The sequence below is a fragment of the Eublepharis macularius genome, chromosome 13 (genome assembly GCF_028583425.1).
Source record: "Eublepharis macularius isolate TG4126 chromosome 13, MPM_Emac_v1.0, whole genome shotgun sequence".
Lineage (NCBI taxonomy): Eukaryota > Metazoa > Chordata > Lepidosauria > Squamata > Eublepharidae > Eublepharis > Eublepharis macularius.
Genome location: NC_072802.1, coordinates 74,117,889 through 74,144,584, shown reverse-complemented (window position 1 = coordinate 74,144,584; position 26,696 = coordinate 74,117,889). Strand labels below are relative to the sequence as shown.

At 55.5% G+C, this 26,696-nt stretch overlaps 1 protein-coding gene across 2 annotated transcripts in view; it reads left to right on the top strand.

The window, feature by feature from the left end:
• The window catches only part of TTC28 (tetratricopeptide repeat domain 28), a 144,605-nt gene extending 118,166 nt beyond the window's left edge, over window positions 1–26,439 (top strand). For both annotated transcript variants that reach the window (XM_054996004.1, XM_054996005.1), the window contains 15 exons: window positions 108–631; window positions 1,257–1,366; window positions 1,573–1,702; window positions 1,972–2,190; window positions 2,716–2,878; window positions 5,830–5,970; window positions 11,977–12,121; window positions 12,701–12,880; window positions 13,614–14,334; window positions 14,598–14,722; window positions 14,960–15,191; window positions 15,309–15,385; window positions 15,875–16,004; window positions 16,182–16,289; window positions 22,203–26,439. In XM_054996004.1, coding sequence (XP_054851979.1) covers window positions 108–631; window positions 1,257–1,366; window positions 1,573–1,702; window positions 1,972–2,190; window positions 2,716–2,878; window positions 5,830–5,970; window positions 11,977–12,121; window positions 12,701–12,880; window positions 13,614–14,334; window positions 14,598–14,722; window positions 14,960–15,191; window positions 15,309–15,385; window positions 15,875–16,004; window positions 16,182–16,289; window positions 22,203–23,806 — 4,609 coding nt within the window. In that variant the 3' untranslated portion in view covers window positions 23,807–26,439. The remainder of the gene's footprint in view (window positions 1–107; window positions 632–1,256; window positions 1,367–1,572; window positions 1,703–1,971; window positions 2,191–2,715; window positions 2,879–5,829; window positions 5,971–11,976; window positions 12,122–12,700; window positions 12,881–13,613; window positions 14,335–14,597; window positions 14,723–14,959; window positions 15,192–15,308; window positions 15,386–15,874; window positions 16,005–16,181; window positions 16,290–22,202) is intronic.
• Window positions 26,440–26,696: the final 257 nt, after the last annotated feature.

The window sequence follows — 26,696 nt, the reverse complement described above, 5'->3', positions numbered from 1 at the left end:
CCGCCCGGTGTTTGAGTCAAGAGTTTGTATCTTTTCAAGCTTTTATTGCTGCCACCCCTCAGTGCTGCAAAAGCCCTGACCAGGAGCTGTGGCCATGTTTCCTGCAGGGCAATGGGGAGTTTGCAGCAGGCCTTGGTCTGCCTTGAGAAGAGGCTGGTAGTGGCCCATGAGCTCGGGGAGGCTTTTGACAAAGCACAGGCCTATGGGGAGCTGGGGACCCTCCACAGCCAGCTGGGCAACTGGGAGCAGGCCATCTCGTGCCTGGAGCGCCAGCTCGGCATCGCTCGGGAGACGAAGGACCAGGCACTGGAAGGGAGCGCAGCCTGTGGCCTGGGCAGCGTCTACCAGCAGATGGGCGAGTACGACACGGCCCTCCAGTACCACCAGCTGGACCTCCAGATTGCAGAAGAGACCAGCAATCCAGCCTGCCAAGGGAGGGCCTATGGCAACCTGGGCCTGACGTACGAGGCCCTGGGCACCTTCGAGAGAGCCGTGGTGTACCAGGAGCAGCACCTGAGCATCGCAGCCCAGATGAATGACCTGGCGGCCAAAACGGCTTCCTACAGCAGCCTGGGCAGGACGCATCACGCCTTGCAGAATTACTCACAGGCCGTCATGTACCTGCAGGAAGGTGAGTGGCCAGAGCAGCAGCAGCAGGGTGTGTGTGGTGGGGGGGGGAGGCACCTGCATGGCGCACAGCCCTGCCAAAAGAAGGGCTGGTCATGGCCCGGGGTAGCCTGGGGGCGGGGGTGCTTGGGTGCTAGAGAGCAGAGGCAGGAGGATGTATCCTTTGAGTGTCTGGGGGCATGCTAAGCCCATGCAGGTACCCGCCCCTTCTCTCCAAGGGCGCGGCTCCAGGGGCAGCAAGGGAAGAGCAAAGCTTGTTGCTCTCTGGGGCTGCCTGTGTGGAGCCGGAGCAGCTGCTCAGATGCGCAGCGCACTCACTAGCCTGGCAAGGCATGGGCCCTTTGTGGCTCATGCGTCACAGGAGCGGGGGCCCACTGCGGCCCAAGAGGAAGGTCAAGGGGTGGGTGACCAGGCCGCCTGGCCCAAGGGGGCAGAGTGCTCCTCCCTCTGTGCTAGAAGGAGGTGGGAGGAGCCAGCTGAAGTGGGCAGGGCTCTGGAGACCTCTCTCTCTCTGGCTTCCGCAGGGTCTGGCCCCACGGCCTGCCTTGGGGCCCTTCTGCTGCCTCCCCTCCCCCTCCCCAGCAAAGGGGTCTGCCGCAGCTGATTCAGCCTCTTCTTTGCTCTTGCAGGGTTGCGGCTAGCGGAGCAGTTGGGGCGCAGGGAAGACGAAGCCAGGATCCGACACGGCCTTGGCCTCTCCCTGTGGGCCAGCGGGAACCCGGAAGAGGCTCAGCATCAGGTCTGCAGCAGCAGGGCAAGGAGGGGGCTGCTGGGCACGGGAGGGCACGCTTGCATGCACGGCGTGTCCCTGGCTTGCTTGCCTTGGCTGGCTGGCTGGCTGCGGGGGTGGGGCGGGGGGGACGGGTCCCCAGCACTGGAGGGTCAGCTGTGCCCCCGGAATCCAGACCAGGATCCCCCCCCCCAATCGATGCTTCCCCGTCACAGCTCTACCGGGCCTCAGCGCTCTTTGAGACCATCCGGCACGAAGTCCAGCTGAGCACCGACTACAAGCTCTCGCTATTCGACCTGCAGACCTCCTCCTACCAGGCTCTGCAGCGGGTGCTGGTCACCTTGGGTAAGCGAGGTCCTTCGTATCTGGGGACTGTGGGGGGGGGGAGGGGCTCCAGCTGTCCCCCAGGTGTCTCAAGCCCAGGGCGCTCTTGCCTGAGGACAGCGCTTTGGATTTTGGAAGCTGAAGCAGGTGTTCCTTAGGGGGGGCTCCTTTCCCCGCCCCCGTTCCCGTAGGCAGAGTACCACAGCCAGATGTGTTCCCATCGAGCTGTGCCAGGTCCTCTGCTTCCGCGGCCCGCCGTGTGAGCCTCACATGCAAGTGCCTGGCTTTAGGGCATCACGACGAGGCCCTGGCAGTGGCTGAAAGAGGGCGCACCAGAGCATTCGCTGACCTGCTAGTGGAGCGCCAGATGGGGCCACAGGAAGCAGACCCCTACTCCCCTGTGACCGTGGATCAGGTCCTGGAGACAGTGAACAGCCAGCGGGGGCTGGTGCTGTATTACTCCTTGGCTGCAGGATTCCTCTACAGCTGGCTGCTGGCCCCAGGGGCAGGTAGGACATGGGGGCCGGGCCGGGATGGGGTGCCAGGTCGGGGCAGGTGGCCTTCCTAACGTCCTGTTGACCTTCTGGCCACGGCTGGCATGGGGGCCACCTTTTTTACTGACCATGCTCTTGTGTCTTGAACAGAGGTTAAGTGGCTGGAATGTTCCCCGTGACCTCTGTGATCTGTCTTAGAGTCACAGAACCCGAGAGTGGGAAGGGGCCTTAGAGAGCACCTAGTCCAACCCCCTGCCCTGTGCAGAAACGGCCGAAAGCATCCTCGGCCAGTGTTTGTCCAGCCTCTCCCTGCAGACTGCCAATGAGGGGGAACCCACCACATCCCTCGGCGGCCGAATCCACTGCTGGATCACTCTAAACCCATTCTTGCGGGTCCCACCCTCTGTTGCCAACAGGAACTGCTCCCCTCCCTCCTCTTGGTGGCACAGGAGGGGAGCCGTAGCCGAGGGGGTGGCTCAGTCTGGTTGGCCTCGCCCGGCGGTTCATGTGGCCTTGTGCTGGTCTCCTCTGTGCTGTCAGGCATCCTGAAGTTCCACGAGTGCTGCCTGAGTGACAGCCCCGCGGAAGATTCCGGAGACTTCTCCGAGGGCAGCGGGAGCCTCCAGGCCCTGGCCAGCTCCGCTCTCGAGCAGCTCAGCTCCAGTGTGCGAGAGGCACTTGGGGTCGAGTCCTACTACACGCGGTGAGTGTCTGCGTCTCCGGGGTGGCTCAGTGTGTGCTTCCTTCTCATTTCAGTGCGTGCCTCTGACAGGCAGTCAGTGTCTCCCCCTGCTGTGGCAAACCCTTCCCTCCGGCTGTTGTGGTGCAGACCTTCTTTCCAAGCCCGAGAGGTGACTGTGCCCAAAATGGGCCCCTCCCCTCCTACCCCCACCAGTTTGGGCCGTATTAGAGGCAAGAAATGTGCCCAGTCGTTCTGCGGCAGGCCCCCAGACAGGCTCCAGCTGATTTCGGCCCAGGAGAACTTCAGCCCAGATTCTCCAGCCACGGAGCTCACAAACACAGCAGGCGTTCCGTCCTTGATGCTGGCCTGTTCGGAACCTTCTTGGTAGCCGACAAGATTGACAAGCAGCTTACAAATGAAACATTTTTCCCTAGTAACGATCTGTGGTAGCATAAAGCTTGCCTGGAAGACAGAGAGTGCAGAACTGCCCGTGTGCCTGGGAAGCTGGCTGGCTGGCTGGCTGTGGGGGTTTGTGGCGGGGGGCTCTGCTGCCCCTTTCTGCTCCCTGATCCTCCGGACTGGCAGGAAATGGCTGGTGGATCGCCCTGCATCCGGGACAGGCAAACAGGCGGCTGCCTGGGAGAGGCCGAGGCTCTTGCCCCCTGACTCTTTGACCGCAGGCCCCAAACAGGTGTCTGCCCCTCAGTGTGGCATGGTTCAGGCGGTCCACGTGGTGCTTCTGGGATCCCCAGGGCTGCCCCGGGGCCTGGCGTTATTAGGCCCAAGGCCAGTGGAAGGCGGGGGCAGCAAGGCAAAGAGGCGCGTTCCGGGTGGGAGCCCCACCCCACCTTTTGAACTGGGACTCTGGACGCTTGCGGGTTGGCTCTCCCTTCCGTGCTGCGGCGCTCTCCCTCATCCAAATTACCAAGCCCCTATATTTGGGGGGTTCCGCAGGCAGCAGAGGGGACGCGGTGGGTTGCAGGCTTTGGGCTCAGCCCTCCAGTCCCGCGTCCCTGGGCGTAGGCAGTTTCTGGAAGAGTGGTGAGCGGCCCTGGGGCAGCAAGGCCGAGGCGCCAAAGAGCAGCTGCTCCGGGGGGTCCCAGGGGGCATCACGAAGAGTTCTCGGCCTAGCACTGGCAATTGCCGGGAAATTTGCGGGCAGGGTCTGGGGAGGGTGAAGTTTCAGGAGAACGTGACGTCAGTTCCAGGTAACCCTCTCAGAGTTTCCTCTGATCTTTATGGTAAAGACCATCGTGGCAAGGGGAATTCCTCGCACGTTGCCATCTGTGCCAATTTTCTCCCTCTCCTCGGTTGGGGGTTGGGGGGTTGCCTTCTCCCCGTGGGCCAACGGCAAGACTCGCCTGCAGGAGGGATGGGAAGGACCTTGGGCGAACCACCACCCTGAATAGCAGTACCACTTCAAGAGCACAGCTGTACTTAAAATAGCCCTAAATATGCTGGCAAGATGTTTGGTGTAGAAGTGGAGTGAGACAATGAGGATGGACTTAAAATTAATCAATAATATGTTCTTATACTGCCTCAGGGTGGCTTGCAGTAAAACACAACCATTCCAAATGCAGTCAAAAATTAACCTGAAATAGTCCTTGGAATCTCTGCCCAGGAGCGAGTCCCCGTGACGTGGGTCCGCCGCTTGGAAGTATGCCCCAGTTCCGGCTCAGAATGCCTTGCCCAGTGGCGCTGATTCCGCTAGGCTTGCCGGGAGATTTTTGGACCGGAGACTCATAGAAATGGTGGTCTGTGGCGTGATGACATCATTTCCAGCCGCATAACTGGAAAGGACTTCTTCACTGGACTCTCCAGCATTCGCTTGAAACTTTATGTTAGAGCATCTGGCAGAGACGTGATGTCATTTCCGGTCACTGGAAATGACGTCATCACATCAACAGACGCTGCTCCCGGACCTGCATTTTCCCAAGCAAGGGTGGCCGGGGGGAGTGGGCGGCTCTGATTTCCACAAGTGTTATTTTATTTGTTCTGGGTTTGATGCTGTTAGAAAGGTTTAATTTTCCTGTCCCATGGCATTGTGGTAGCATTTGTGCACCACCTGGATGCCCTCTGGCTTTCCTCCAATGTTTCCCACACCTGATTTGCTGTGAAGTTTCGGGGGAAGATCTCAGCAAAGCCAGGACAGCTGCCGTGTGGGGTGGAAAAGTTCGGATTTTCCTGGTCTGGCCCACAGGGCAACTATTTTCCTCGCCTGTTACTGTGGCAGACACCTGGCCATTAACTATTGTTGTAACCTCATCACCAGATGTGTATCTGGGTCTCTGGATGCTCAGCTTCCATCTTTTAAGAAGCCTCTTGCCCCTTTCCTTGTGGAGATACCCCTTTCTCCAGACAGAGCACCTGTGGAGGAGGTCAGCCTGCTCTGGAAAGGGCAGCTTCATCGTTCGAGGGGTGAGATTTCCATTGTGGCATAGACCAGCTTCTGCCATCTTCAGCGGGTTCTCCAGTTATGACTGTTCCTTGAGAAACGAAAATTGGCCACAGGGACCCATTCTCTGGGGCTGCCCTTGAAGACTGTTCAGTTAGTACAAAATACAGCAGCCAGGCTGTTGGGTTGTGAAGAAGTTGAAATGGGGGAGAGAAGAATATATGCTGCCTGGAGCGATGGCGGGGGGAGTTAAAAGGGGGAGAGCAAGCAGGGAACGGGATTCACCAAGGCTCCTTATTCGTTTAAAAAGGTAGAGTGTGCCGTTGAGTCACAACTGATCTACGGTGGCCCCAAGAAATTCCACCTCATGGGGTTTCCAAGGCAAGAGCTGAGCAGAGGTGCTTTGCTATCGCCTTCCTTGGAAGACCAGCCCCGTCTTCCTTAATAGTCTCCCCCTCCGTGCACTGACCTTGCTTAGCCCGCCCCCCCGCGCCCCGCGCTCGCTGGAATGACTGGCTGGCAGCCTTCCCTCCTGTCACAGTGCCTGGTGACATCTGAGCCCTGGTCTCCTTCCCAGAGCTTGCGCCAGCAGCGAGACTGAGAGTGAGGCAGGCGACATCGTGGATCAGCAGTTCGAGGAGATGAACAGCCAGCTGAACTCGGTGACAGACCCCACCGGCTTCCTGAGGATGGTTAGCAGGAACAATCTGTTCAACAGGTACAGCAAGGCTGCCTATGGGAGGGGAGGGGCTGGCAGACCAGAGGCCCTGGGGTCCGCTGGGACCGGCTCCTTGGGCTGGGCGTCCTGCTGGCCCTTCTCTGCCCTGGAGCGTTCTCCTCCTGCCAGCTGGATCAGCTCAGTCCCTGGGGAGGGGGGCGTGTGTGGAGGTGGCACCCGCACCAGGCTCAGCCAGAGAGAGAAAATTTCTGGCCAAGGGAGGGGGATGTTTCTGTTTTTCTCCAGGTAGAGGGGGGCAGTATCTGGAGAAGTGAGCTGTGACTCGGGGAAGCCCCTACCCTACCACAAAGCGTATTAGTCTTGCAGGCGCTGGTGGACTCTTGCTCTTTCCTGCTGGGTTGAACCATACGCAGTACTTGCAGAACACGGGCCGTTTCCCCCAGAGCGCCTGGCCTCGGGTTCGCTCTGTCTGTCGGGGAAGTCCGTTCTCTTTCCTGCTACGCCTCCCAGAGCTTCCGTGGCTTTTCTCCGTTCGTTCTGAAACCTGCATTGCTGCAAAGTATTGGACAAGATCACCGCAGCACCTGGGTGGCTGCTGCGTGGGTAGGAAATTCTGGGTTTGCCTGGTCCTCCTGGCCACTTCGCAGCTGTTTTCCCCACAAGTTCCCATGGCAGCCGTTTCCTCTGCATTGTCACCTTTTGGTTTCTTAAAGTTGGCCATTGAATATTGTTGTATAGATGCAATGTCCTCACGTGAATCTGTATATTAGGCTCTTTGAATTCTTCATTTCATTAAAAAGCTCTCTAGCCCCTTTTGTTGGAGAGAGATGCCTTTCACCATATATCGCTGCAATGAAAAGAGCTAGAGACCTAGTTTTCATTTAAGGAAAGGCGGGGATTCAGAGAACTTGACACACACATATTGTTACAACAATATATAGTTGTTGATTTAAAAATTAAAAAAACTAGAAAGGTCTTGTGGCCTACTGGCCACTGCCAAGGAACTGGGACAGAGGAAAGCCGATGGGCATCCTGGCACGTGGAAGCCCTGTTGCCAGTCCCTTATACTGGCAGCCGTAGCAGCAGCAGAGAAACCCTAACCAAGCCCACCGCTGCGTGGAAAACACCGTACCTTGCTGTTTTCAGAACACAATGTGTGTCATGCATAACTTCCGTAGCACACAAGATTGTGTTGCTGCTAAGGAGTTAAGCACACACACCTCTTTCTTCTTGAGCCATTCATTGTAAATATATCCCATATAAGCCCCAGGCTGCTGCACCTTGTGAGGGTGCTTCAGTATATCTCAGTGGGAAGATCTTTTTTTAAAAGAGTAGAAACTAGAAACCATCATCATTTGCCGTGTGCAAAGGCCAGTTTTGTGATCTGGGCCGTAGAAACAGTCTGTGGAGCTCAGCAGCGTGGTGCAGAGATGGAAGAGACGTCTTTTTAGAGGAAAGAAATCAGAAAAACAGCATTCCTATAAATGCAGTGAAGAAAGAACAGCACACTATTTTGCGACAGCGTGGTTAGTATCTGAGGCAGACGTCCTGCGGTGCAGACCCCATTGAGCTCTGAGAGCAAGTCTCCACTTGGGCAGCACCGAGGGGGGGAGCCTCCAGCAGCCCCAGATGACACCTCCCCTGTCCGGCACCCCGTTTGCCGCAGACCGTGACTGACTGTCTCTGCATTTTTTAGTCCAGTGGTGCCTTAAAGGCGAACATCCCTCCCAGCAAGAGCATGCCACTTGTCCTGGCGGTGGCGCTGGGCTTGTGTTTTATTTTGCTGCAAGAGACTTGCACCCTCCAGAATTAGACTTTTTCTCCTGCCCTTCCCTCAAGGGTGATCAGGCATCTGACGAAGAGAACTTGATTCTCAAAAGCTTATGCTAAAATAAAATTGGTTAGTCTTAAAGGTGCTACTGGACTCTTTTTGATTTTGCTACCACAGACTAACACGGCTAACTCCTCTGCATCTACACACACACAGTTTCTCCCTCTGGCCCCGATGCCCTTGACACAACCAGGCAGGCATGGCAGCGGCGTAAGCGGCTCACAGTCTCCCACTGAGAGGAGATTTAAGCTCAGCCAGGGGCCGTCACATCCCTGGGCATCAAGTTTCTGGGGTTAGCGATACATTGCATGAAGAAGGGCCGGGATCTCCTGCCCTTCAGCTTCACGGGTTGGGAGGGGGCTTGTGAGCTCTGCTATTAGGAAGGAGGGAGCAGAAATCCACTGCTTTCTCCTTGCCCTGACTGGCTTCGTTTCTTCTTGCCCAGGAGGTGCCATGGTCATTCTTGGCCAGCCCCTCCACCTGATTGTCCAGCAGGAGGCCTGAGTCCGGCAGCACCTCCACTGCACAGACCTGCTCCTCTGGGGGGGGAGTGCAGCCCCCTCCAGAACAGGAGATAGCCCCGTTCCTGGGTCAGACCTCTCCCCAACCAGTATCACCCCTGTTTTGTTGGGATGAAGTTTCCACTCGTTAGCTCCCAGCTACTCCAAAACCGCCTCCCAGCACCTGTTCACAGTTTCCTCAGCCTCCCTGGGATCTGCTGGTAGAGTTGAGTGGCAGCCACGTACTGGGGCAAATCGTCTCAGAGCTCCAGATGACTTCCCCCACTGGCCTTCTAGCCACTTGAAGATGGTCATCATATCACCTCTCCGTTTTATTCCGTGAAAGGATTATACATTTTGGAGATTTCTTTCCCTTGATGCGGAGCCGGAGCAGGAGGCTGCAGGACCAAGCGCCGCCGGGGCCCCTCCGCCTGGGTCCATCCCTCACACGGCAGCACCACATCCTGCTTGCCCCGGTTCACATCCTGGCAGCTTAACTGCTTGCATTTGGCTCTGCTGTCGTCCCTCATTGTTGGACTTAAGAACCTCCCAGAAGCGTGGTTTGGCGGTAGCAGAACAATTCCTTTTGCTATCCTGTTTGAAGGAGTATGTCACAATTCTGGAAAGAGGAATTTTTCTTTAAAAGGATTCCTAGTTTTACCACTGGAAAAAAATTCCGGCATGGGAGCAGGTGAAGGAATGCTGAGCGAAGGAACAGTTTAAAGTGGTGAACAAAAGGGGTCACACCAAGAAAGGGGGGGCGGGGTGGAGGGTGGAGGCTGCTGCCACTTGCTGGTAGCCGAGTGGGATTGCAGCCTCCCCCTCCCCCCTCCTGCATTTCCAACCATCCCAGTATATCCCGACTGACCTGGGAATTGGGTCCTTTATCTATGTTTTGAAAGTGGATGGAGAATGATGCAGACTGGGGGAGGGGGGCAGAGAGCAGCACCCTTGCTATGCAGAGCTCTGGATTTTGGACTTTGAAGTTCTGCTTGAGCTATTGTGCTCTGTTTGAATAAGGTAACATCTGGTTTAGGACTGAAAGCTTTACACTATTATTAGGATAGTTATTTAGTTTGTTATTATTTTTCTTCTCCTGTTTGCACACTTCTATAATGATATTTTCTTGCACTTCTTTTAATAAACTTTATTTGGGTTTCAGTGCTTCCGTCTGAATCCAACACTTTGGCCTACTTGCCGCAGCTACCCAAGTAATTGTTTTGTTGGAATTCAGTCTGCAAAGTGGACTGCCTACCTTGCAGAGCTGAGAGCTGACATCTTTTTGCTTAAGACCCGGTTGGCCTTGCGATTTGTCTCTGGGTCTCAAGTTGAGGGTTAGCCAGGCTTTGCTGTTCTAGGAAGCTTCCAAAAAAACCCCCTCCAGTTTTGAGTGTTTTAACTCTTGACCCCCATAAGAAGCCTCCTTGTGAGGCAGGGGGGTTTCTGGGCTCACACACAGCCCCTCAAGGCCTCGGCCCCTCCCATCTGCAGGAACGCCTCCCCCCCCCTCTGCTCCGCCATGGCAGTTTCACTCATCAGCACTGGGCCTTCTGCAGGTGCCACCCTGCAGATGGGCAGGATCAGCAGCTGCCCGCACATGCGCACTGTCTGTGCAGTTCCCCACCTTTTTATTATTATTACTATTATTGTTGTTATTATTAGTCTACCTTTCTCACTGGGATCCAAGGTGGATTAGACAGTGCAAGTGAAAATACAATATAATCAAGGACATTCAGTGAGCAAAGTATAATTAATGGTTATGACATTCAGTGAAAGAGATACAATAGAGTCTGGGAGCAGAAATTTGAAAAAGAAGCATAAAGCTAAGCACAAAGATCAAATCTTTCTGAAACAAACCATAACTAATTTGCATGGCATGTTTAGCAATATGGAAACTCCCTAGAAGGTGCATGTATACATCAGCAGACAGTACCAAACCACAGCATATAGTCCCTGTCCCCACCAATGCATCTCTCGTACCGAATCCTCGGGCTGGAAGGGACCTCCAGGGTCATCTAGTCCAACCCCCTACCCAATGCAGGAAATTCACAACTACCCACACCCCCAGTGGCCCCTGCTCCATACCCAGAAGATGGCGAAACACCGTCAGGATCCCCCACCAAACTGGCCTGACCCCAAGGTGGCAATCAGCCTTACCTGGGCATGTAAGAAGGGGCCATGAGAACCAAGCACTGATGTAACTCTTCCTGCCTTCGCCCTCATGATCTGTGTAGGTTCATAGAATAAGCATTGCTGTCAGGTGGCCATCTAGCCTCTTGCTTAAAAACCTCCAAAGAAGGAGAGCCCATGACACAGCCCTGTAATCTGGGTAGAAAACCCTCCTGAACAGTGTGTGGAAAGCCAGGAGAGCAGGAGCTTTCCTGACCACCTCAGGCAGGCCAGTCCATAAGGTGGGGGCCACCGCAGAGAAGGCACGTTTACAGGCAGCTGTTGATTTTGCCCAACTGCAGGGTGGTGTCTGCAGAAGGTCCTGTTCAGATGAGCGAAGCTGCTGTGGCAGAACACGGGGAGAGGCAGTCACACAGATTTGAGGGGCCGAGGCCATGAAGGGTTTTGAATGCGATAGTCATGACCTTGGGTCGCACTCAGTAACTGATAGGAAGCCAGTGGTGTGACGGCAGAACGGGGGTGACGTGCAGGCCCTGCCTAGCTCCTGAGAGCAAACGAGCTGCAGCGTTCTGCACCAGCTGGAGTCTCTGAGTCAACTTTGAGGGGAGACCCAAGTAGAGAGCATTACAGTAGTCTAGTCTTGGTGTTGCTGTGCCATGAATCCTGTTGACCAGATCGAGTCAAGATAGCTCCCACTCTCTTGGTCTTCCTCAAACTATAAAAACTGAATTATTCAGGAGGGCTCTTTCACTCAGATAGTAGGGCCGTTCTGTAAGAAGTGCCTCAAAGATGTGCTTTGGTAAAGGGACAGGAGCTGTAGATTATGTTACTGGGTACTCCTTGTTAATATAGATAAGCTTCTGCTGGGTAGTTTCTGCTTTGCTTAATATGCCACATCAAATTGCTTATGCTTTGTTTCAACAGCGTCTCATCCCTGCATTCTTGGACTCAAATGCTTGCTTATTTTCACGTTTTTGCATCGCGTACCTTTTTGGGTGTTGTTGTTTATTGACCATCACGGCTGTTGATCATATTGACTTACATTGTGTAATCTGCCTTGAGTCTCAATGAGAAAGGCAGATTATAAACCACACAAACAAACAGATAGCGCAGTGCTCTTGGAAGCAAGAAGGGGGACGAGGGGTGGGGAGTCGCTGCCTGACGATATCTCCCCCCCCCCGCCCTCCTCCCAGAGAGGGAAGGGAAAAGGAGAGAAGCTCCCAACCAGCACAGCGTCTCACGGGGGCACGTGAGGCGAGTCTCAGATCTCAGGGAGCAAATTTTATTTATTTACTTACATCGAGAGTCTGTCTTTCTCACAGAGCCTCTGAGTGCATTACAAAACGTAGAAACCAGTTCAGTCCTACAGCATAAAATATCACGCAAAGAATGCAATAGGGTTAGGTTTGCAGAATTAAACAGCAGTGCAGACACAAAATGGGCTAAGGCATGCCCTGCCATAAACAATGCAGAAAGGTGGGAGGGGCCCAGTAAAAGCCCGGGGGTGCACACAGTAAACCCCGGCATGGACTGCAGTCCCGCTCCATCATGCCAGCGCCCTGAAGGCCCGCCTTGTCTCCACAGGAGCTGCCAGAGCTCGAGTAGCCTCTTCGGCGGTCCGGCGTCCCCAGCCAAGGAGGCCGCTTCCTCGTTGCCCCGGCGGCCCGGCTCGCTCAGCGCATCCCCACTGCGTGCCCTCTATGACCTGCTGGTCGGGCCCATGGAAGGGGTGAGTCGTGAGCTACCCCCACTGGCCCCTCTCAGGCCTGCAAGCGGCACCTGGCACGGCACCCTCTCAGAAGGAGTGGGGTGCCTTTCAAGGGCCACGGTCGTGGCCGTGGGGGCAGAAGCCCTGCTTTTATGCTGAGTGCCAGCAACGTGCCCCCCCCCCCGCCACCCCTTTCCTGTCATGGCCACACCAGGCCCGTCTTCCCTGATCACAATGCCTCTGCTCCCGCCATTAGTTTAGATCAGCCCATCCAGCCGTCTGAACCGGTCTCATGTTTTAGGAGGATGTGAGGAAGAAAGGCTGTGGACTCCGATCGGAGCGGCACGAGCTGGCTTGGCCCTCCTTGGATTAGTGTCTGAGGAGACGGGCCATTTGGGGCCTGCCGCTCGGAGGCGGCTTCTCCGGAGTGTCGCTCTGACCGGGCCACGAGGCACCTGCGGAAGGGCTGCTTTGGCGTGGTTGTCTGTCCCCAGGGCAGGCGGCTGGGTCTCTTGCCGGCCTCCCCTGGAAGTCTTCCCTTCTCAAAGGGTCTGCTGTGCAAGTCAACTGAGAGAGCCGCCTGTGGTGCCTCTCTTCCAGGGCCTGATGCACTCCAGTGGTCCGGTGGGCCGCCACCGGCAGCTCGTCCTAGTTCTGGAGGGGGAGCTCTACCTCATCCCCTTTGCCCTCCTCAAGGGCAGCTCCTCCAACGAGTACCTGTACGAGCGCTTCAGCCTCATCGCCGTGCCCTCCCTCCAGGCCCTGAGCCCCAGGTCCAAGGTAAGGCTCTCCGTGGCAGAGGCAGGCCCCCCTCGCGCCACCCGCCACAGGCTGCCATGCCCTGCTGTGAAGGGGCAGCACAGCCAGCGCTCGGGGCTGGGCACCTGGGCAGGGGTCTCCTTCTGCTGGGTCCTTCTCATGACCCTACCCTGTAGGGAAGGGGGGGGGGATGATGCTGCCTTCTTTCCCCCGTAGAGAGCAGCAGCAGCTTTTAAGTGTATTTTAATGGTGTTTTAAAACTTTTTTTAAAAAACTAATTTTTAAATATTTTCCCTGTAAGTTCCCTTGAACACCTTTGGAGGAAAGGCAGCTAATGAACATTTTTAAATCAATAAATGTAGGGGTGGGGCTGAGCCTCAAGGAAGAAGGGCACCCCCTCTCCAGGGCGTTTCCTCTGGGCAGCAGGCAGCATTGGTAGCACACCCTGGGTAGTGGCCGCAGGAGCCAGCCCCGTGGGCCTGCTGGCTGAGCCCCGTCTTCTGCGGCTGGCGGCTGTTCTCCCCCCAGCAGCTGCAGCCTGGGGGCCTCCCCCCCCTCCCAAACACGCCAGGGACTGAGCCTAGGAAGAGCCTTGTGCCTGCAGGCCAGGGGCCCCAGAGCCAGAGAGGAGCCACGCCAGCAACAGCAGTGGGGCTCCCACACACACGTGGCAGTCCACGTGTGCTGCTGCTGTTGCCTCCCATGTGGGAGGCAGGCCGGCCTAGTGGTATGGTTTTTCCTCCTGCTCTTCCAGGGCCAATCCAAGAAGACCTCTTCAGTCTACAGCAGCTCTCCTTCCACGGCTGCTGTCATTGGCAACCCCAAGCTGCCCTCTCCTGTCATGGACCGGTGGCTGTGGGGGCCCATGCCCTCCGCCGAGGAGGAGGCCTATGCAGTGTCCGAGCTGCTGGGCTGCCAGCCGCTAGTGGGCAGTCTGGCCACCAAGGACCGGGTGATGAGTGCCCTGGCACAGGCCGAATGCGTGCATTTTGCGACCCACGTCTCCTGGAAGCTGGCCGCCCTAGTCCTAGCCCCCAGTGCGGAGAGCATCGCTGCCGGGAGCAAGGGCTGCTTTGGGAACTCCTACACCATCCCTGAGTCCCTGCGCATGCAGGATGACGCCAGCGACGTGGAGAGCCTCTCGGACTGCCCGCCGCTGCAGGAGTTCCTGCTCACCGCTGCTGATGTTCTGGACCTGCGCCTGCCTGTCAAGCTGGTGGTCTTGGGCTCCTACCAAGAGTCCAACAGCAAGGTCACGGCTGACGGGGTGATCGGGCTGACACGAGCTTTCCTGGCGGCTGGGGTGCATTGTGTCCTGGTATCCCTGTGGCCGGTCCCGGTGGCTGCTTCCAAGATGTTCGTGCACACTTTCTACTCAGCCCTGCTGAACGGGCTAAAAGCCAGCGCTGCCCTTGGCGAGGCCATGAAGTTGGTGCAGGCCAACCAGCAGTTCTCCCACCCTTCCAATTGGGCAGGTCAGGACTCAAGGGCTGGGCTGGGGCGGGGGGAAAGGAGGCCCCGCAGCTGAGAGCAGCAGGACCAGCCCTGGCCCGTCTGGAGGAGCCATGTCCCCTCGGAGTGAATTGTGCTTCGGGGTCCGGCCTCCTGGGGCAGGGGAGCACGAGGCACTTGGCATACGATGTCCCTCCACCTGGGGATAGAGACCCAGCTCCTTGGCTTGCGCCAGGGACTCTTTCCCGAGACGTGCATAGCTGAGGCTTCTCTTTCTCCCATGCAGGCTTCATGCTGGTTGGGAGTGACGTGAAGCTCAACAGCCCTTCTTCTCTGATTGGACAGGCCTTGACGGAGATCCTCCAGCACCCAGAACGGGCACGCGACGCCCTTCGGGTGCTACTGCACCTGGTAAGAGTAAGGGGCCTTGGGCAGTGGGCATCCAGGTGGCGTGCAGGAAGGGATTCATGCCCCTTCCCCACCCCCCCGCCCTAAATGTAGAGGCTCCCTAGTGTCGGTTCCCAGTTCTGGGGGAACAGAAACAATTCAGAGCTCTGGCTGTCCTTTGGATGCCTGCAAGGGGAGGGAGTTCTTTCGGCCTGGCTAGCCCCTGCACCGTCTCCTCCCGTCCCTTCATCTCACCCACAGGTGGAGAAATCCCTGCAGCGCATCCACAGCGGGCAGCACAATTCCATGTACACCTCTCAGCAGAGTGTGGAAAAAAAAGTAGGCGGCATCCCAGGCTGGCAGGCTTTGTTGACCGCGGTTGGCTTCCGTCTGGACCCCGCAGCCAGTGGACTCCCAGCAGCTGTCTTCTTCCCCACGGCAGATCCAGGCGACCGGCTGCAGCGGTGCAGCACCACCCTGCAGGCTTTACTTGGTGAGTGTTGGGAGCAGGGGAGACGCTGCTGCTGCCCCCCCCCCTGCCCCACCCACACTGGACTGCTCTCATGGGCAGGGCTCAGCGAACAAACAGCCTCTCCCTCTGCCTCTCCAGGTTTGCCGAATGCGGCCTTGCAGGCGCTTTGCAAGCTCACGGCTGCCTCCGAAACTGGGGAGCAGCTCATCAGCCGGGTGAGCCTCAGGCGTGTCTTTCGGGGGGAGGCAGGGGCCACTGCACCTCCCCGCTCAGGTGCCTGGTTCTGCCAGGAGTTCCAAAGGAACCTCAGACACCCTCCCCCCTTTGCCCAGTCTAGCGGCTGCATTCTTCACAAACCTGGCTCTAAACTGCTCATGTTCTCTCTCCTTCTCATTCTCTCTCGCTTCTGCTTGCCAAAGGCTGTTAAAAACATGGTGGGAATGGTGAGTACGGGGTCTGCCCATCAGCCCCCCCCCCCATCAGTGTCCTGCTGTGCTGTTTCTCCAGGCTCTTTTTCTACTCCACGGGGTGGGGTGGGGGGACTAGGAGGTGTCTGCCCTGCCGTGTAGGGAGCCCTTCCCCCAGTCTCAGCCGCCTTGATCTTTTCTGCTGCCTCTGCTTGGTTATTCTAATGGCATCCTGAGGTGGGGGGGGGCGAGGGGGGCGCTGCAGCGTCAGTGTGGCTGAAATGTTCTCCTCCTCAGCTCCACCAGGTGTTGGTGCAACTTCAGATGGGAGAAAAGGAGCCGGACTTCTCCTTGGCACCGATCCAGGTCTCCATTAGTGTCCAGCTTTGGCGGCTGCCCGGCTGTCATGAGTTCCTGGCAGCATTAGGTACGGTCAGAGCAGCCAGGGAGGGAGGTGCTGGCTGGGGAAGCGGGGGTGGCTGCTTGGAAAGAACCGTGTTTTCTGCTGGGCCTGCCCCCCCGGGGATAGCTGGGAAGGGGCTTTCGCCCAAATACCAGGCCTGCCCTGGACTGGGTCTCCAGTGCCTCTCTGTGTTGTTTATAGGATTTGACTTGTGTGAAGTCGGGCAGGAGGAGGTGATCTTGAAGACAGGCAAGCAGGCCAGCCGCAGAACCACGCACTTTGCTGTCCAGGCTCTGCTGGCCCTTTTTGGTAAGGCTCGTGCCCAGAAGCGTTCGGGGAGGGAGGCTCTGCTGGCATAGAAAAGAAGGGGGCAGGGGCCTTCCCCACCAGCTGCGACAGCTGCCCTCCACAGACCCATCTGGGGCCTGGGGCAGGAAAGGCATAGTGGCCCATTGATGCCCTCGTTACTTTAGTGCTGATGCTGGTCAGGTGTGCGTGCGCACACACAGACATGAAGACCGGCTTTCCAGGGCTAGCACTGGGCCTTGTGCAAATGGAGACAGCTGCTGAGACGCAGTGGGGTTTTCTTTGCGCAACAGCCCCCAGCACCACATCCTCTGACCTAATGGCTCTCTGCCGGCAGAACGGAACCGCAGGATCCATGCCAAGCTCTTTCTATGCCTTGCCACAGTGTCTACAGAAATTTCCAAGGTGGCTGCTGACCGCCATTTGAGATACAAAACACAGTTTTAAATTACCTAAAATACAAAACAAAGAGCGTCCTCTTTCATTGAACTGCTACAGTCATCTGACGGGAGACTCATATATGGAGAATAAAAACTGGTTTAGCTGATACAAAGATCAGTCAACGTGCTGATGACACTGTCTGAGCCTCAGCTTTCCATACCTGCATTTTTGGCTCTGTTGGATAAGCACAGTGCAGCCTTAGGGTAGAAAATCAGCCTCATTAAATCTGAAGTGTTGGGCTGAAATCTAGCATAGGTGCTCAGAAGTGTCATCGCAAAAATATGCCCAATACCACAGAGCTCCCGCTCCAATTTACATTTGGGCATGTAGATAAAAGAGAAGCTCAGGAAGTTGTAATCGAGAAAACTGATTTATGAGCTACAGAAGGTAAATTATATATTTCATGGCCAGTTAGGAGCCAGTGATAAAAATGTCACTTTTTCTAGTCCTAAACCTCCCCTTGACTGTAAGCCATTAGTTGTAAGAGAAGGGGTAGAGGATGGGAACAGCATTCGTGAGGGCAAACGAAGTACCCAGAATTGCTGAGAAAACCTTTCTTAAGCCAGAAGCAAAAGGCAGGTCCCGCCTTCCTCGTGGCGCAGCAGCAAGGCCATCAGAAACGAGTGGCTGGTTGAAAACGGGGGAGCAGAGTCGTGTTTCGGTCAGCTGTTCGGGGCTCTGGTCTGGGCCAAGAAAGTGAAAACTCTTAAGGATTTCTCAGAGATACAAGTACTATTTTGAAAATATAAAAATGTTCTGTGGCCATGTCTGTCACTTTTGACATCTGTTTTCTATAATAAACCATCAGTAGATGTATCTATTTTAGGAAATAGGCCACTATGGAAGAAATATAAATTAATCACATTTGAGGTTTTTTCCATTTTTTTGGTGAATGAGAGTAGAATAGAAATAATGCAGGATAAAAAAAATTTATCACTAAAATTTTTAACACTACATTATTTTTTAGTGTTAACAATTTCTTCATTCAGTATTGTTGAAAGGCAGACTAAATTTAAGAAAGCAGTGGAGGCTGATTTATCATGTAAAAGAGAATCACGAGTATATCCAGTGCTGCTAAACTTAGATAAATCTGTGGGGCAAAGATATGGGGCAAGAGACATCACAGGCTGAATGGAACTGGATTTGGAAAAAAATTGGTATTAGTGGACCAGAGGGAAAGATTCATAAAAATACAACGTTGATGGCACCTCACCACTTTCCAAGGCTTTTTTGACGTTTGCTAGGCGTATGTTGGAGGTGTGGAACTAACAAAGCTGATCTGGTTTTTGTTTTTGGGAGTTTCTTGCTGATTGTTGTTACAAGATATTTATTAATCCCAAAGAAATATGACATTATCTGGAAGGAAGAGTAGCAGAGCTGGATTTGGAAATTATTTTTATTTTATTAACCAGAGCTAGACTTTGCATAACGGCAAGATGGAAAAAAATCAAATCCACCAACAATAAAAGAGCAGTTTCAGGTGGGTAGCCGTGTTGATCTGCAACAGAACAGCAAGATCTGAGTCCAGGGGCACCTTAAAGACCAATCGGAGTTTCCAGGGTATAAGCCATTGAGAGTCAAAGGTCCTTTTGTCAGATACCACAAAGGGAGCTTTGATGCTCAAAAGCTTATATCCTGAAACTCTTGCCAGTCTTCTAGTTGCTCCCAACAATGAAAGAGGAGCATGACAAAAAAAAATGAAAGAGCAAGGCAGAACGTTCTTTTAATGGTAACACCGGCATCCTGTGATGCGAGGCCTGAGGGGTCCGTTCCTCTTACAGCTGTGGGGAGAAACCATCAGGAAGTGCAACCCTGGGGCCCACCAGGGCACTGGCGGCTGCACGTTGGGTAAATGCAGCACTGCCAGTCTGCTCCCTAAGGGCTTTGGCGAGAGAGCTGTGCCGGCAACTGAGCCCGGCATGAGTGTGGCCTGGGCAGAATGCTCTGTAATTGCCCTGGCAATGCCCGCAGAATCCACCAGTCGCAGGGCTGCTGGAGTTTATGGTGCCGTGAGTGGCAGGGAATGGAGTAGCCAGTCCTGTGTGAAAGGGCAGCCCTACGTGGAAGTGGTGAGGGACTGCTGTCATGCACAGGCAAGCAAACAGGGAGGTTGTTTAACACAGACATTATTGAACCACCAAAAGTGATGTCCGACTGTGTGTTGCCAACTTCCCTCAGCCGGGAAGGGAATTGCACCCGTCTGTGCAGCGGTTGAGGCCAGGAGAGGCATTCCTTGTGCTGTGGGATTGAGTTGTGGGCTGGCCCAGGAACAGCTCCATTGGCAGGGCTCGGATGGCAGTCAAGGAAGATCACCCAGGGATGGAACAGCCACGCTCCCTAGCCTTCCTGGCAGTTTGCTACCTGCCTGAATGGGAAACAAGACGTGTGTGGCGAGGGGTCGGGCCTCATGCAGGCTGCAGTAGGTTTGCCATGTCCGGACAGGGTGTCCATGGCCAGGGCAGCAGCAGCTCCATCATCGCAGGTGCTGCCGGCAACTAGAGCGATGCTACTCAGGTAGGTCAGTGCTCCTCATCCACTTCTGGCTGTGCTCCTGTGACTGCTTCGATGATCCAGTGAAGGGAGACAGTTACGGAGTTGTGCACCAGCCAACGCAGGGGAGTCAAAAGAGCAAGCGCCCAGTCACCCCGACACGCAGCCGCACTCCCTCCTCTGCTCAAGGGGGAAGGTCAGCCAAGGGAGTCTGATCAGAGCCCCAGCATGGGCTGCTAGAAGCCCTATCCCCAAAACGGCTGTGTCGAGCGCGACTACCTGGGCGACAGCCTCCTTGGTGGACACCAGGCGTATTGGTTCACAAGCAGGGGCTGCCCCTCCCTGGCAGGCTTCAACCGCAAGGACCAGTGTTTGGGGGGGGGCACCAGTGAGAGGGGAGAGGGGGCTGGTGTGAACAAGTGAGCTGGGACAGCTGCCTCCCTAGCTCCTCCTGACCTGTTGGTGCACCCTTGCTCCTCTCCGTGCTGGGACCTGGGAGTCGGGTACCCTGCGCGGGAACTTGGGGGGGGGGGTGGTTAGACCTTCTGGACTTGACTCTCCTTTTCCGAGTGAGTGCAAAGTACTCACTGAATGTCTCAAAGGTCCCCCAGTGAATTCTTGCCACGCCACCGCGAGCACCCTCTTGCGCCTCGTGCTGCAAGTCCTCACGGCAGCGGCTCAGGCTGCCTCTCTGCTTACCTGGGGTCATGAGTGCCCTGGTCAGACGTTACGCGCGGTGCCCGGGGAGCCGATTGGGTGCAGGGAAGTGGGCATGGCCGCCGTGGTGGTGCGAGCCGGTTTTTCCCTGTGGTAGTCGGCATTCTATGCTCCTCTGGGCTGCTTGGTCTGGGCGTGGGGTGGGGGTTGATCGCATTTTCCTGTAGAAGGGGTGCCTATGGGCTGTGCTGCCATTTTTCGTGGCTTAACTTTCGGCCACTGCAGGGAGTGTAGCCATGCCCAGAATGGCTTAGGCAACCAACTAACTTACACCTACCCCCCCCTGGCCTGCCCCCCTGGGCACTTACACAGGGACTTGCGCCACACTTACACCTGCGTCCAGCTGTGGCAGCCAGGCGTCAGTGGAGGGCACCACAGTTGGGCGCCCTCATAGGGGCGTTTACACTATCATAAGTGCAGGATACGCTGGCGCAACACTTAATCCGCTCATTGAGCACCTTCAGCCCCCCCCCCCCCCCATGCAGAATGGGTGTCACTTTAAATCCCAGGTCAGGCCTTCTGCTTACCCAGTTGGGATTAAGCTTTGGTGTATTATTTTTAAAAGTTTACCTTCCTTACAGCCTGCTTTCCTCACTGAGACTCAAGGCAGATTACACAGTGGGAGTCCCACGTTTACTTCAGAGGTGCCGCGAGGTGCCGATTCCAGGTTTCTGCAGCCTCCCTGGGATCATCTAGGGGTGCAAGTAGAGTTGAGTGTCATCTGCATCGGTGACAACCCAGCCCAAATCTCCAGATAACCTCACCCAGTGGTTTTATGCAAATACTCAAGAGCAGAAGGAATAAGATGGAACCTTGAGCAAGATCAGAGGCTACGGGACTGAGCCAGAGCCCCCCAGCACCATCTTCTGAAACCTGCCCTCCAGATGGGACTGGAACCACCGCAAAACGGTGCCTCCCAGCCCTAGCCTGGAAAGGTGGGCCAGGAAGATGCCATGATCCACTGAGATCCAGGGGGACTGACAGCAGTGGGTAAGGAGGCGGGACCCGCAGGAGGGTCTCCCACCATAGCTGGAGTCTTGGCAAGCCTGCTTAGCGCTGGTCGTCTGTGAGGGCAGCCAAGCCTGTTTCAGCCCACAAACAGCCTAAAAACAGATGGGAGCAGTCGTAAAGGTACTGCCTTGCACACGTGCAAACCCCCCCCCCCCCAGCCTCCGTTCTCAGCGGTGGGACCACCCTATGGAACGAACGGCCTGCCTGAAGAGGTCAGGAGGGCCCCCCCCCCTCCTGCCTTTCCACAAAATGTGCTCAACCCAATTACTCAGAAGGGCTTTTTTACACAGGCCTCCAATCTGCAAGGATCCTGACCACACATCCTCAGACTAAATAAGTAAAGCATCCCAAACAATCCCAATTATGTACTGGGAAGTCCAGTATAAGGTTGTAATTTATCTGCCTTTGGTCAGGATATAATAGATGGAGGGCAGGATATGAGTATTTTATAAGAAACCGAATTACTGGTGGTTCTGATACACGTATTATATGATTCCCGTGCAACTGGATGGAATTGCTGGGTTTTAATTCTAGATTTGCATTGGTATGTTCTTAACATGGTGGTGCCATGTCGGCCTCCCACCTTTGGGGTGGGGGAGGGTTCTCCCCACCACTGCACTTTGTTAATTTGTTTTATTGTTTGTATATTGATTTTAGTTCTTGTTTTTATCAATTTTAACTGTTCACCGCCCAGAGCCCCTGGGGATGGGCGGTATATAAATTGAAATATAAATAAATAAATAAATAAATAAATAAATAAATAAATAAATAAAACAGATTTGTATAAAAATAAATTCTAAAAAGTAGAAAACACAATCAGCATAAAATTTGAGAAAAGCAGCAGTGGTCCACAGTAAAATGAGAGAAGACATTTATAAAAATACAATCATTGGTGCTCTGATCTTATGTCGGCAATAAAATAGGACAGAGTGCGTGAGGAAGCAAGAGGCCTGGGGAAGCGGGCAGCAGAGGGCAGGCTGAGCCTGCAGGGGGTGAGATGGCAGGGCGGGGCGGGACATTCTTGCTTGAGCAGGACAGGGAGCAAGAGGGTAGCAGGAGTATTCGGGCGGCACCCACTGGGATGCTGCCGAGATCCCTAGGGGACCCAGAGACTGAGGCGGCTGTCCAGACGGGCTCCTGGAAAGCTTCCCTTGCCTCCCCTCCTGGCCACCAGAGGTAGAAGTGGGTGCAGCTGTTAGGCCTCAAGGGAGTGCTGAACTCAGGTGCTTACCCCATTTCTGTCTCTTCTTTCTTTAGACTCCACAGAGCTACCCAAACGCCTGAGCTTAGACAGTTCCTCATCCCTGGAGTCCTTGGCCTCAGCTCAGTCTGTCTCCAACCCGGGACCTCTCAGCTATCAGAACCCGCCGTTTTCCCCCACAGGCCCGGACAGCTTCGCATCAGATGCCATCTCTGTGTACAGCCTGAGCTCCATTGCTTCCTCCGTCAGCTTTGCCTCCAAGCCAGAGTGTGCGCTGGATGTGGGGGGTGCCCGGGGGCGCCCAGATTACGAGAGGACCAGGAACATCTATCCCCAGAGGGCGCTGGTGCCACGTGGCCCTTTCTCACCACAGAACAGTGCTGCCTTTGGCAAAGATGGGGATGAGTATGAAGGATTTTCCATCATCAGCAGTGACCCACTGGCACCCTACCCAGAGACAAGGCAGCCACCGTTTTCCCCCGACCACAAACCCTCCCAGGTTCATAAGGCCGGAGGGATCAAGGTCTCAGTCAGCTCCAAGGGGAGTGTCAGTTCCCCAAACTCCCCCATTAAAATGACTCTCATTCCCAGCCCAAACTCCCCATTCCAAAAAGTTGGGAAGCTTACAGGTTCGGATACCGGCGACTCAGACCAGTCCAGTACTGAAACAGACAGCACTGTCAAATCCCAGGAGGAGAACAACCCAAAGCTCGACCCTCAGGAACTGGCCCAGAAGATCCTAGAAGAGACTCAGAGCCACCTCCGGGCCGTGGAACACCTCCAGCGCAGCGCCAGCCAACTCAGCAAGAGCAACAGCTTGGACAATGGGTCCTCTCCACTCACGGGAGCGTCTTCCTTCAGGTCATCGGAGACCAGCGCCTTCAGCAGGCCCCTGTGGTCCAGCCACAAGGGCCAGCCTTCCCCCACCTCCATGAAGCCAAAGCCACCGACCAGGAGCTCCTCCCTGCAGAAGGTGAGCTCTGGCTACAGCAGCCCAACGGCCTCGGAGGCATCCACCAAGGACGGCGCAGGGCAGCACAGCAACCAGCCGTCCCCCAGCTCCGACTCTCACGGGGGGTCGCTCTTCAGACTCAAGTACCCGAGCTCGCCCTACAGCACTCACATTTCCAAATCGCCCCGGAACATCTCCCCAAGCTCAGGGCATCACTCCCCACTCGGCAGCACCCCCTCCCCCGCACTCTCCTACTCCTCCGCAAGCTCGGCCCGCTCCAGCCCCGCGGATGCCCCTGCCCTGGACAAACTCAAGATGGCCACCATTGACGAGAAAGTGCAAGCCATCCACAACCTGAAGATGTTCTGGCAAAACAGCCCCCCTTGCTCCACAGGCCCCGTCAAGGGGTTGCGGGGTTCCTCGGGGAGAGCCAGTGCCAGGCGAGATGTCCTCAGTTTATTGAACTTGTCTCCACGGCACAGTAAGGAGGACGCCACAGACAAGCTTGAGCTGAAGGACTTGTCTGCTCCTCAGCCCCTGACCTCATTGCAGAAGAGCCCCCCAAATGGACACAGGCGGCCTGACCCCACGCAGCCCTCCTTCCCAGCCAGCACATTGCCTGGTTCTGGGCACTCGTTGCGATTGCCGTCGGGAAATGGGTACAAATTCCTGTCGCCAGGACGGTTCTTTCCTTCTTCCAAATGCTGAAGTCCTTTTGATCCCCTGAAGTTTCTGGGCTTTTTTATGCCCACGTGATTGAATGATGCGGGACATTGGAAAGCAAACCAAGGAACTGGAGCCTCGCTTATGGGGGTGGTGGTGCCCTGGGCCCGCCCAACATTGTGCAAGACCCATTGGTTCTCGCCGGCTTTGCAAGCTTGAAGCTTGTCTTTCTGCTGCCCCCTCCTTGGACGTGGTTTTTACAGTGGTGTTGCGTGGGTGGGGGGGGTTGTCTACCAGGGAAATGCACACCCTTTTCTGTGATGAGAGGTACAAGCCATGTTATTGATGCTTCCAGGAAGGGGTGGGGATGGGGCAGTGCTGCACTGGCTAGGAGGTACTTGCTCGGATTGCCTGAAATTGGGGGAGGGAACTGGCCCCCTCTCAGGGAAAGCCCTCGGCCGTGGTTTTTTGTGATGCCGGGTTCCAGCTTACAGAGCTTGTCTGGCAGGGACAGACAGGAAGGATTCCCTCGTGGCTGCAGAGGAAATAACAGAAGAGGGTCTTCCTGTCTGCAGATGGCTGAGCCAGGAAGAAGCCCCTCCAGGGGATAGAGCAGCAAAGCAGGGTCACGTGCCTGGCCCTGCCTGGTGCCCGTCTACGGTTGAAAGAGGGGGAGAGGAGGGCCGGGCTGAGGTCTCGGTGATTGCCCTGGGCACCACCTGTCCAGGGGCCCGTCGTTCTGCCAGGAAAGCCTCTTGCAGCAGCTTCGCTATGCAGATTTCTATCAGAGCTGGAGCCTGCCCTTTCTCCTCTCCAAGCCATCCCTGGTCACTCAGCAAAGGTTATCATCCGGTGTGCCCTGCAGGTGGGGGATACTTAGCAGCCTGCAGCCCCTCCTCTGGCCCTTGGCTCGGCTCCTTGTCGTTTGACTCGCCCCACCCCATGCCTTCTGTCCGCACCTTGGCTGCAGGGCCAGCCATGTCCTCGTCTCTCATCCCAGACCGGTGCTGGCCTCCTTGCTGCCTCATCCCTGCATCCCATCCCAGCGACCGGGCCACCGCTTGTGCTGCAGGCAGACGGCAGAGAGTGCCTCTGCGATTCGCTGCCTGAGGTCCATGACTCGCCGTATGTCTAGCAAGGCATGAGAATGCAGTCTTGGGGCTTCTCGCTCATGGAACAACTTCTCCTGCAGGAGGCTGCAGCCGCAGAGTGGAGTTAGGCCCCACCCCCCCACATTCCAGGCAAGAAAAGGCAGAGCCTTTACACCAGAGCGATAAAACCTAAACTTTGAACTGACTTGGCGCTGACCGCTCCTTGCTGTGCCTAAACCGGGGAGTGGCAGAACGGGATGGGATCGCACCTTCCCACTCTAGCAGTCCCCCCCCTAGCCAGTGCTCAGCTGCTTTTCCCACATGTGAAAACTCTTGGGATCCCTTGAAAAGAGTACCCCATGAGCGCTCTACACAACTTACAGGCAGTAGCATGACATTTTCAGGTGGGGCAAGACTGTTACTCGGACCTGCCTGTGGTCCCTCTTTCCTATGCAAAGTCACACTGTGCGCAACCCCAAGAGAGTTGCAGTAAAAGACAGGGAGGGCCTTTCCTCCAGCCCTGTTCTCTTGCAAAGCTTCCCTTCTTCCAAGAAGCGTAAAGAAATGGTGCTTTTTTTTGTTTTTTTGAGGTTGCTGCTATTTTGGTGGCCCCATCAGCTCCCCAGTAGTGATTCTGGCCATCTTAGCCTCCCAAGTGGGCACAGGAGATGGAAGAGGGGAGCACTTGGAACTGTTACCTTCCAGGGCTGCCTTCCCCGAAAAGGGCTTCAGGAAAAAATTCAGTAGAGCTTCCTGCCCCAGCTCTTGCTGCCCCCACTAGCCTGCATAAGTGAGGGAAATGGGTTTGCTGTTTAGATGGGGAAACTGAGGAAGCTTACCTCCTCCCCTTCCGCCGAGCTGCAACACACGTCGTCTTCCTTGTCGTCTTTGTGCATGTACAAGTGACAACACACACAGTGAGCAATAAGCGTTCTGTGCAGTGACTTGTTCTCAGCCTTGCAAATCCCTCCCAGTCGTCCAGCCCAAAGAGGGTCTGTTTGTTTGGTTTCATCTTGTAAAAGGCTCATCCCTTGGTGAATCTGTAGCCACCAGTGACCATGAGCAAAAGCCACTTGGCCTGGGCACTGCTGGCTGCTCGGAGTTAGGTGGGATCACCTGCTTTTCTCCCCTCTCATCAGGCCTTTTGCTTAAGCAAGGGCCATGGTGAGAAATGGGAAAGAGGGAATCTAATATCCAATTCCCACCCCTTTCCCCGGCACCCTGGAGGATCCCTGCAGGTCGCTGGTACTGCCAGAACGCTATGCTTCCTTCCTTAGGGGTGCTGAGTCGAGTGACCAGAGGCAGCAGGGCTTGGGGTCATGGAAACACACGGGAAGAACACACACAGACACACGCCCACTCCTGGTCAAAAGCCACTCCTCTGCACTTAGTTTTATGTAGCATCAGCCATGTTTGGCCTATATGGACATTTTTGTAAATTAAACTCCGTTTCCAGACAGCATTAAACTTTTTATATTACGACGTTTACCCTGTAAAAAGAATTTCATATTTTTATTGCAATCGTGAAGGCATTTGGCCTCCTCCTTTGTGACTTCTGTGTCTATTAAAGCATGACATCTCTCTGTTTCTGGGCATCTTTGTGGGAGAAATGCCTGACAGCTGGGCAAGGACGGGCTGTGCTGGTGACTGTGAAAGAGAGCGACCCTTACAAGTACCTCCAAATTGTACAGAAGCAGGGATATGGGTGAGGGGGTCAGAGGGCTTGATGTGCCAGGAGGGCTCCCTGGCGGCCCTCTTTGCCCCACAAGCGGGGTGGGGGCAGGGGTGGGAACAGCCACTTGAACTAGACTTTGTGCTGAAGAGGCAAAACAGAGTTCTTTTGG